We start from the raw sequence: 11,371 nt of genomic DNA, 5'->3' as shown, positions 1-11,371 counted from the left end.
GTGAGAATATGCCAAATGTGTGAGTGTATGCGTGTGTGAGAGAGAGAGAGGGAAACTGAGGCGGGTATAGCTCTCTCAGACAGCTCGCAGTTCTGGAGGATCCCTCTTCAGATCCAGGCAGAGCGACGCAGAGATGTCAGGCGCAGCACACACAGGTGGGTCACACGGCAGCTGAGGGGTTCAGGTGAGACAGGCCGGGCTCGCACATTTCACGCGTTCCTCCGTTACAGGGCAGTTTTCAGTGGCATCATAATGACGCTCATGCAAAACTAGCAAACAGGTTAAATTATGTTTTTTTTGTTTTGTTTTTTTGGTGCAGGTAGAGGCTGGACAGGCCTGCAGGCTGGCCTGAGGGTCAGCTCGGTTGGCCAGGTGCTTTGGAAACAAAAAAAAAATTGTCAAATCTGAATCTTTAGGGATCACAATGAGGCGCACAGCCACAATTATAAGCAAAAATAATCAGCGAGATTTAATAAACATCCAAGCCTAGTAGTATGTGCCATTTCCGCTGTAACAACAAAAAGAAGGAATCCTCCTTAAACTTCCACCAGCTCAATTCACTTGCTGATTTCTAATCTTTAAACATGTGAGCCAGAAAACTGTAGGTGAGCTCTTCTCCTGCTGCAGATTTCCAGGTGTGTTGGAGGCTCTCTTGGCCTCCTGACAGGCAGCGCTACAGACCTCCAAACAGCCGCAGCGGGACCTTCAGGCTCCCGTTCAGCCATAATTGCATTTGCCGCGGCTGTAACAGAGTAAAACCCGCCGCCGCATCCTTTCCTCTCCGTCATGTGACTCCGCCGGGCGAATATATCTGTGTCCTTTTCGTTTTGCTGGAGAAATGCATCCTCGGCCAATCGCGTCTCGACGGAGGCGTCTCTCTCTCCCTCTCATTTTTTCTCGCTTTCTCTCTCGTGACGCGTTCACGTGTCGTCGAAATGAAGACAACTCATGATCTGGTTCGCATGCAATAGCATATCTATCTGTTGTTATTCATTCCCCCCCCTGCTTTCACTTGACTTCGTGTGATTACGTTTTGCATAAAAACCTGTAGTAGCGTGTTTTGGACAATGAGATGGTAAAAGACCACTATCACCAGCATTGTGATATAATCTGTACCAATACAATAAAGTGTTTTTTTTCTGCACCAAATCTCTGGATCAAAAAAGTGTCTCTAAATATAAAACACATTCCCCGGAATAACAATTCTTGACTTTATTTTGGACAAAAGGCACTAAAACACACCGAAAATTGCACTTTTACTTAAGAGTATTGAAAATCCGAGTTTACGGGAAGCCCATGAAGGCACCGCGAGGCCCTGTGACGTCAGCCGCTCCCCTGCGCTCCCTCCAGCAGCCAGTCAGAGAAGGGATGCTCTGAACGCAAGACTGCAGCATCTTCACCGAGAGAACGAGCAGGAAAAAACGTCTCTTTCTCTGTGTGTTCCTCCAGCTCCGCGTCTCCGGACCCTCCTCACCCACCCTGTCACCCCTGGGTGTCTTCATGATCGGACCCAGGACAGGATAAGAAGAAAGAAAATTATAGCCTGCCAGTAACGCATCGGATTTTTTTTTTGTATTATTATTATTATTATTATTATTATTGCTTCACCGACCTTTCCTTTCTTTCTTCTTTCCTCGGTTGATTTCGCCTCTTTGTCTTTCGGTTGTGATTTTGTTTTGTTTTATTTATTGTTCCGTTTCGCTGCTGTTGCAGAGGAGCGCCACCATCCTTCACTGCCTGACATGAGTACGCTCTTTTATCCGGTTGCAGCGGAATGACACACATATCCTAGCCCGCATATCTGAAGGTTAATGGAAAATTGACGCTCCATTTGCACGTTTTTTTAGTAGCCTAGAAGATACTCCATCTGCAGAGGTTTCGGATTTTTTCCCCCCCACTCTGAACCGATCATCCGCCGCTTTCTGTCCCTGCGCAGCATCTCTCTGTACGCACGGCGCACCACGGAGAAACGCGCAGCTAACCTCCCCCGTCCGTAAGAAACAGGCGTATTTTCCAATTCCTAAATCGCTTTCGCCTTCTCCAAGGACTCATCTGCACGGCTACGCTGCGTAAAAAAAACGGAAAAGGGGGGATTTAAACGCAAACGCAACCCAAGCATCCAAGAGCAAGCTCGAAAATGATGGCCGGCGGAGCAGTACAGCAAAACGGGATTTTCTCAAATCCTCACCATCACAATCAACAACCACACATGGAGTCCGATCCCCCGGACTCGCGTAAAAGACCCCTGGAGACTCCCACGGAGGCCAGCAGCACCAAACGCACAAACACGGGAGGTAAGAGTAGCGATGGGGATGCGGGGAGCTGTTCGGGTTTCGGTCAATGTTGCTTCGTCCTGAGCCAGGCAGAGAGAGAGAGAGAGAGAGAGAGAGAGAGAGAGAAAGGGGAGCAGGTTGATCTGATTCTTGACGTACGCAGCGGCATGCTATACAGCCCCGCACTCATAGATCTGTACTTCAATAACGCGGTGATTATAAATACAGGCAGCACGGTATTTTTACCCGCTTTCTAAATGTGTGACAGTCATTTTCCATCAGCATGAAAATAATCACAGGCCGCCGCTTTTGATGGGAAGGAAACAATGAGAGGGGCTGAGGGGGGATTTGGAGGGAAGCCGCCGGTTCCCCTCGCTCACATCCTGACTCCCTCAGCCTCTTCAGATCAGCAGAATTGGGTGTTTTTATTGCGTCTTAAGATTTACGCGCAGCCACAGCGGCCATGCTGGAGCCAACAGAAGGATGTAAACAAGTGAAAGCCAGATCAGGCTGGTGCGTGATCGCAGGCTCTCATCCCGTCGACGGATGACCTTGTGATAATCTCACACATCAGCCACCATCGCCGCTTTGTGTACAATTACACAGGCGGATAAACAAGCGGACTCATAATAACAGCAGGCCTGTGGCGAGCCAGAGAGAACAAGGGGGGATCCAGAGCAGCTCAGAATGCGACAGTGTCTCTGTGTTATTGCAGTATGTCAGAGCCTGTATATTTTACCATGCTTTGCTGTCCTGATTTTAATAACCTGCAGCTAGAAGAGAGAGATTTTTTTCTCTCTCTTAATTTTCTCCAATCATGTTTCTTCATTATTCTCTGGTTGGATGAAATATGGATATGTCTCCATGGCAATCACCATATTTGGTTTTTGTTTACATGCTGTCATGCGCCAAGCATTCCCATCATTACAACCATCAGTAGCCTATCCTGGCCATGCACCCCATCATGGACATTTGGACATACAATACACCTTTAAATGTCTTACTTACACAGCACCGCGTGCGCTCAGTGAAGATATGGTGAAGATTCAGGCGATTTTTTCCTCTCTCATATGCAGCTCAAGATTTTGACTCTACAATGTTCTAATGATTTAAAAGCTTCTAATTACAGTTTGTAGATTTTGGGAGACCCAAGCTTTTAGTGCAGACTGTTAAATCTGACTGTCAGTGTGAACATGTTAGTCTATCTTTGGACACAGCTTCCTTTGGGAGACACTGGGAAATGTGTCATTTACAAGACTGAGAAAAAATGTCCCAGTACAAAGTGGCAGAGAGCCAAGCTTTAAGGTCACGTCTGCCGTTATGGTCATCACGATTTAGAAAAAAACAAACAATCACGCAAAGAAAAAAGATTTTAATCGACCTGCAGCTTTAATGCTAAGAAGTAATATTTTCTGATTGAAATTGTATTTAGCTCTTATGTTGAATTTGTTTAAATTTGATTATTTTTCATGTCAAAAAATATTCAATGTTTTATCCCCTGAGGGAAGAAAAGTCTCAAACAGTGTGCAGACGCGTTAAAACTCTGCACTCACACACAGATTGATGAAATGTGTTTTGTGTTAGCATATCCTTAAAGTCAGATGACTAATGCTCAGTGAATTATAAGTCAAATCTGAGATAAATTAGAAAACATTCAACTGAATAAAATATTCAAATAAAAATAAAAAAAATGATTTTTTCTCTGTGAGATTCTGCAGGTTTGATCAGAGAGGCGCCTCCATCATGTTAGAGGTGGTCAACATGACTGATATGAACACTGAGGTGTCATTATTTTCCTGATTTATTGGTCACATGGCTTTTCAAAGCTGTAAATTTAGTGATGGTTATAAGAACATAAAATGAAATGAATAAATCAAAGTTAAGTGTTTGAGTTGTCTGTCCCTTTTTAACAATAATAGGGACAACTTTAAAGAAAAAAAAAAATCAATAAGTTGTTATCTTTTTGTAGATTTTTTGGTGACCTGGCCCTGACAGTCATTTTTAACAGTTACTTCAGCTCCCAACAGAAAACATGACGGACAAACCTCCAGAGTAATAATCACACAGAGAGAGTGTCCGGCTGAGGGGGGGGTGAGCTGCAGGTTGTAGCCGGCGTTGTTTAACTGCAGATCGATGCAGCGCTCGGAGAACTAAAGGCCTCCTCTTCACTGTATGTAAAATCCCAAGGCTCACATCCCCCACCCCCCCAGAGGACCATCCTCCTGCCTGTAACAGTCAGGCAGCTCGTCCATTTAGACAAATGAAAAGGTTGGGATGATGATGATGATGATGAGCATGGCCGAGCAGGCTTTTACTCAGGCCGCGCTGAACACCAGGTCAACACTCCCTCAGCTAGCAGCATCAGGCTGATGATCGGATGACATTTGGTCGAAAATGACCAAGTCGCTCACACACGCTCACACACGCACACACACACACACACACACATTGAGATAAACAACAAAGAGGAATCAGAGCTTGGTTGCGGGTCTTTGGTGAAACATTTTTTGAATTCAATTCTGTTTTCAAAATGTGTGTTTGTTCCAGTGACATGTTGGAAGAATCTGGTCTTGATGAGCTCTATTATAACTGACATTTACAGCTTGAATTAATCAGAGAGAGAGATTAGCCTAAATGACTCTTTTAAATTTCTAATAAGATGCAGAAATTGTTTTTTATTCCTGGCCCTTGATGCAGAAGAAAACATTCACCTTCTAGTGGCTGTATATTGCCTGTATATTTTCACTGAGAATATGTTTTTTGTATTTATACTTTCTTTTTTTTTTTTAATCTGCACTCAGGCTGCAGTTTTAAATTTATATAAAGTCAAAGTACTGCTAAGAGATCATGATAATGGTTGTTTCTCTGAATGATTAGTTTACGCGACACACTCCCCACCCCTGTGCTTCCTCTCTCTGTAGTGGCCTTCCTGCAGCCCCTATTTGAAACTGAAGGCATTGTATTCCCTCACCAAGAAACTGAGACTCATGGTAAGAGAGACTTTGATTTTGATCTTCTGCCTGTTTTATAATCTTTACTGTAACCTTCTTCAATGCAGGACTGATTCAGCAGTGATAACACGTAGCTTCATGTTGTTGTTCTTAAAGGCCAAATCCTGCAGAGCCAAAATCTAAATTTCAGGGCATTGTCTGACTGCTGCAGGGCCTGACATTTAAATAGGATTTAAAGTAACATGTAACACCTTCATATTCTACTCATGATTCAGGATAATGCATGCAGATATTGTTTATATTGTATGTTATCAGTTCCATAACATCCATTTTCATGCTTTTTATACAAATCCAGTGTTTCTTTTGTCATGATACCCGACATTACTGCACAGATGAGTCCTGATGACCTTTGACCTCATGCCAGCCATATCATCAAAGCATTTGGGGTTTATGACTGCTGATGTATTGTTGAAATGTTCATTCGCTGTCCATTGTGCTCAGAGTGTTATATATGACGGCTTCAGTGTGCACCGCGCAGCTGCTGTTGAGTAAAAGTCACATGACTGTAGTTATAATGTTTTTCCTTCCTCACGGGTCGAATCGAAACTTGTTGTGTAGGGCCCCAAAAGAAAGAAGAAAAGGTCTAAATCTTCAGAAGTATTCCTCTGCATCGGAGCAGAAAATTATCATTTGTCTGTCATGTTTTTTTTTTACCCAACAGCTGCAGCGTAGAAATATATCCAGATGTAAGGAATAATACCTGAGCAAAGTGTTTTCCATTCATGTCGATCAGAGCTGCTGTGTGAATGAGAAGTGAGATTTAATTCAAAGAAGACGAGAAAAGATGGACTTGGATTTTTCCACTGAGCTTCCAGGTGGTTTGTGTCCAGGGTTTATCCAAACACGTGTGCGTACGTGCGTTTGTGGGTGTGTGTGTGTGTGGGTGTGTGTGTGTGTGTGTGTGTGTGGAAAACGGGAAGCAACACTGGAGAGAAAGAGCTGGTCAGCTGTCACACAGTAGATAGGGGATGACATGGGACCGCTGTAACCCTGCAGGTCATAAATCACGACCACTTCTCATAAAAAGCTGAAGGTCTCAAAGACGAAAGGATCAATGGGTAACTGCAGTAGCTGCCAACACCCCCCACCCACCACCACCCCTCTAATCCACCAACCCAAACCCATTCTTATCTCTGCATCCCCCCGGCCCCTCACCCCGGCTCAGTGGGGTTCTCCCCGGCATTAAAGGAATTCAGATTTCCTTCTAATCGTGTACACATATGATCAGACACGTTTAATGAGCTCAGTGTTAATATTTAAGTTTGTTTCAGATGTTTAACCTCAGATCATTTTCAAAGCCAGACTTGATCCTGACTGAACCAGTCAAAATCTTCCAGTAATTTTATAGGATCGGCTGCTGCCGGCCAATCAGGCATCAGCTGTTTAACTACGTGGACTACAATATATAAAGAAAAAAACCTCATGGAGTATGAATTATTTTCTCTCAGTGTATTACATTTGACAATGAAATAAGAAAATCCGAATATCACACAGAGCCTTCAGGAGGATTTACAGCTGTTTTGGAGTTAAATGCTTTTACAGTATCATGTGGCCAAAATGATTCAGGGTAGGAGGATGTACAAGGCTACTGAACACCAGCTGGAAATAAGACAATAAATCACCTGAAACACACCACGATATCACTTTATTAGCCAAGAACAATACATTTACAAAAACAACTACCTCAGTGGCTTCAGTGCAGAGACGCATCAACCTTCAAAACACAGTTACAGTATGTCACACACAGGTTGAAAGGTTAAAATATTTACATACAACTTATACATTTTATATACAACGTAATATAATGTAGTATAGTATAGTATAATATAATATAATATAATATAATATAATTTGGAGCAGGGACTACAAACATGAGGCACTGAAAAGTGCTCCAACTTAAAGGACCATATAGGTCGTATGACCCTACCTTTGGATACGACCCTTAGAGGCATACCGGATCTTTGTCGTCATGGTAACAGTAATCAACATGCGGGTAAGCTTGTGGAACGAACACAGTTTGGTTAGGTTCAGGGAAGGATTAAAATAAAGTACTTCATTAAGGTTAAAGGACCTGTGTCGTCATGGTTACAATAACAAACACATGGTAACAATCATAAGGTTGTGGAGTGGCCATAGATATAAAAAAAAACAAAAAAAAAACACAGCTCTGACTATCAGTTTCACACAGGAAATGAACTGTGGTCTATTGGGTGAAATTCGTGTGTTTTTTCGGCCCGTCCATCCACTCCAAGCTAACGTAGACTTTGTCGCTCATTATATTACGTCACCCGACTTCCCCCATAATCACGATGGCTGCTAGAGGTCAGCTAACAATAAAATCATTTCTAAGCCCCAAAATGATCAGAATTCATTAGCTTCAAAAAAAAAAAAACAGCATCCAGACGATGAGAGGCTATAACTCTCCGCTAACACTGTGGACTGATAATTGTTTAGGGTATCGTATATAACCAATACTCCAACATCCAACAGCAGCGTCCTAGCCTAATAGAAATGACTCAGATTCAGTCCGTTCAAAACAAACACAGATTTCAGGGAAAAAACTGCTTGTATAAGCCATTAAGAAGTCTTATGTAAGCACAAGCAAAATAAATTGGATGTTTTGTTTTTTGTTTTTTGATTTTCATGTAGGTGGTCAGAAAATGAACATGAAGGCAGATACGCCTCCAGGTTTTACAGTCAGGGGAAAGTTTGCTGACCTGGACGTACAGACCTTCAGTCCTTTCATCACTTTATAGTAAAGACTAAAGACTCTCCTCTCCTCTCCCTCTCCTGTCTGTAAGATATAATACATTCATTTAGTAAATGGATTGACTGGCAAGTCTGTGTTGGGAAGGAGGAGGGGAGGTTTGAAATGCCCTTGCCAAGCGACAGGGGACTAGCAGTGTGTGTGTATGTGTGTGTGTGTGAGTGTGTGTCTGTGTGTGAGTGTGTGTGTGTGTGTGTGTGTGTGTGTGTATGATGTAGATATCTTTTCTGTCTGACTTTAGTTGCAAGAAGCAGAGATGAAGCTAAATGAGAGATGAAGGTGTGTGTGTGTGTGTGTGTGTGTGTGTGTGTGTGTGTGTGTGAATGATGAGCTGTGTTGCAGATGGACGCACATGCACAAACACACTTAACATATGCAAAGTCACACACACACACACACACACACACACATACACACATACACACACACACACACACACACGCGCGTGCTTGCTGTGTATTGAGCCTTGGCTGTATGAGACGGGGCCTTTGATGCTATTGATCTGTGTTTTCTGTTGCTCCTGAAGCTGAGTGGAGGATCTTTTTTTGGGACATCCATACAAAGCAGAGCTGCTTCCTCGCATTGATCGGCTGTGTGGCCGTGGAGGAAGAAGCTCCATGTTTAGCTTTGAACATGCAAAATTACACCGGGAGCCAGAATAAGTAGTTTTAAAAAAAAAATGAAATAGGAAGTTTTGGAGAATCGACAGAGTTGTGTTGTTCATACAATGAGTCTTGAATGTGGAGCATCGTTTGAATCTAAAAAACGGGGTGACTTTTCTTAGCTCACACTCGTCCTTTAGCCTCGGTCTCTTGCAGAACACTGCGTTCTCCTCTGCGACACGCCTGTTTTCTTCACTCGCGAGCCCGAGCGGTTCTCGGCTGCTCCCTCTCCTCTCTCCCTCTTTCATTCTCTCCATCTTCCTCTCCTCCTCATCCATACTAATCATGCTCTACTTCAGACCATCACGACTGCATCGTCCTCCTCCTCCTCCTGTCCTCCTTCACCCTCGTCCTCCCATCATTTTGTCCTCCACCCACCCCCTTCATCAATTGCAGGCAGCCATTGACGAGGCTCGCTCGGCAACCGTTTCCGAGGCTGTCGATCGATTCGCAGCCGCCGTCGGCGGGACTCTGCCAGCAGAAGCTGCAACTCTCCTCCTCATCCTCCACCCTCTCCTCTTCCTCTTTTTTTTTCAAGCCACTGCGTCAAAGTAAAAAAAAGAAGCCATTGTACAGGGTGGGGTGAAGGCGCCGAGAGGTGGGAATGTTCCCACAAAGGGAAGCGTGCGATTGGTGAAGCGAGACGCCAGTCACAGCTAGCTGGTCGCTGATAGGTGAGGAGAGCGGGGCGGCGATGAATATGGATGAGGGAGCGATGAAAGGGCCGATGCAGCGAGGACGAGTGGATGGGCCCCCTCCTCTGAAATAGCCTTGGTCCATGAACAATACTCACCGGTTTTCACACAAACACACACGCACAAACACACACACACACACACACAGTGAAGGCAGAAAGGAAAAGGAGGCGGCTGCTTCAGTATCTTTGTTAGCGTAGCCGCTGTGTCTGCTTCGATTTCTACGCAGACGCCCTGATGATAGGGATCGTTTCAGTACGGAGGCATTTGATTGGTTCTCCCTGAACTTCTATTCAGACTGAATTTGTGTGTTGTTCTTCTAACACATTACTCTGCTGGCTCGCTGTTTCTGATCAGCAGAATGGGACATTCGCTCGTCTGTTACCGAACATGAATTTAATTTCCTTTAAAACTTTTTTTCTAGCTCCCATGTTTTAGAATCCCATCATTTATTCTGATTTTGTTTTTTTGCAAAATAACAGGAGCCTATTATTATTTTTCTATAAAGAACTAGCATCATTTTAAAATTGAAATATCCTCCATTTTAAAACACACAGAATGATTGTTGGCATGAAAATAAAACACAGTATTAAATGCTGCTGGTGTTGTGAGTCATCTTGGTACCTTTAAGAGAAAATAAAATCTGTTTTTAAGGACATGCTCATCTGTTACTTGACGATACGGACTTCAAAATTCTGATAAAAAAGACCTTTCTAAATGTAGACCTGCAGCATTTAGTAATGAAATCACTCAGCAGCACTGTGAGGCAGGTTCTCGGACGGCATCTATATCTGGGAATTCGAGCTTTAAGAAACTCCCTGCCTCATTTCTTCTCCAAATATTTGATTATTGAAAGAGTCGCAGGAATTTGAAGGACCTTATGGCGGCTGCTGCCAGCATCCGAATCTAGTGATTAAGAAACTGGAGCTCCCTCTGCACACCGAGAGGCATCACCTTAAATGTCAAATCTAAATTGAATGGATGACATGGAGAAAAAAGGGAAACATTCAGACGCTGCAGAGGAGAACGTTAAAGATAGAGAGATTTCCTCTGCGAACTCTGTGTGTTTATGAGGGACGACGACCGTCTTTCAGACTGAAGACAGCTGGTCAGAGCCTCACTGCAGGAGAGCTTTACATGTTTGTGTGTGTGTGTGTGTGTGTGTGTGTGTGTGAATGCCACCCCTTAACAAAAGAGCAGAGGGGGTGTGTTAGACAAAGCCTGCCCCCCCCACCCCCCTTAACTCTCCCTGCTTAGGGGAGATGAATATTTTCCAGGTCCCCAGAGCTCCATACCAGAGCCCTCCTTCATCAGCCGAGGCCGGGTGTGCACGCTGCTGCACCTCAGGCTCTGCCTCTCATGTGGGTCTGACATCTGATGTTTTCACACAAAGTTGCATGAGATCCTGGTCTGGACTGCATGTGTACATGTGACCTACATTTGTGATATATTTAGAATGAAACCCCGTATTTGGAGCTGATTTCTGGAAGCTGTCGTTATCCTACAGGTTTTCAGATATTTGGTCTTAGAGTGGGAAACATTCAGAGCAGCGTTGAACTGTAAAACTATCCCCTGAAATCCAGATGCTTTGTTGTTTTGATGCTTGTGTAAATTATTCTTAAATGGTTGGTAAAACCAACGTGATTTGTACTACTTATGATAGAAACAGAATCTCCAGTTTATCAGATGTTTCTAAAATGACAGTGCTGTGTCCTTTGAGGGAATGAGAACAAGGCAATGTCATACATTTTTCATGGGGGGGAGGGGGTTCGCTAGGGGACAGAATTGCCCGATTTTCTCTAGAAAAAGCCAAACAACTGCTGAGCACTACAGAAGAGTCTAGAATCCATTGACAGTATTATAAAAGGTAACACGGGGTGCGTTCGTAAGAGTTAAGCGTGTGAGGGAAATGTAACAGAACATTAGAAAGGATTTGTGATCTTCAGCCCCCGCCGCCCCCCCC

The 11,371-nt window shown here is 43.8% G+C and overlaps 1 protein-coding gene and 1 long non-coding RNA gene across 3 annotated transcripts in view; one reads left to right on the top strand and one right to left on the bottom strand.

The window, feature by feature from the left end:
* Positions 1 to 1,197: 1,197 nt before the first annotated feature.
* Positions 1,198 to 1,731, bottom strand: LOC147818574 (uncharacterized). Its single transcript, XR_015437845.1, has 2 exons — positions 1,613 to 1,731; positions 1,198 to 1,496 (listed from the first exon to the last, which is right to left on the bottom strand). It is a non-coding gene; the product is annotated as an uncharacterized LOC147818574 (long non-coding RNA).
* Positions 1,371 to 11,371, top strand: part of nova2 (NOVA alternative splicing regulator 2) — a 78,644-nt gene continuing 68,643 nt past the window's right edge. Inside the window, exons 1-2 of one of the 2 annotated variants that reach the window (XM_023416082.2) lie at positions 1,372 to 2,294; positions 5,195 to 5,263. In XM_023416082.2, coding sequence (XP_023271850.1) covers positions 2,138 to 2,294; positions 5,195 to 5,263 — 226 coding nt within the window. In that variant the 5' untranslated portion in view covers positions 1,372 to 2,137. Of the gene's footprint in view, positions 2,295 to 5,194; positions 5,264 to 11,371 lie in introns of both variants that reach the window. The other variant, XM_023416083.2, reaches the window with a different exon arrangement.

The sequence above is a fragment of the Seriola lalandi genome, unplaced genomic scaffold (genome assembly GCF_002814215.2).
Source record: "Seriola lalandi dorsalis isolate HSWRI2012SDOR001 ecotype SW California unplaced genomic scaffold, Sedor1 jcf7180002054560, whole genome shotgun sequence".
NCBI classification, from domain to species: Eukaryota; Metazoa; Chordata; class Actinopteri; order Carangiformes; family Carangidae; genus Seriola; species Seriola lalandi.
The sequence above is the reverse complement of the archived record's forward strand: the minus strand, read 5'-3'. Positions and strand labels throughout refer to the sequence as shown.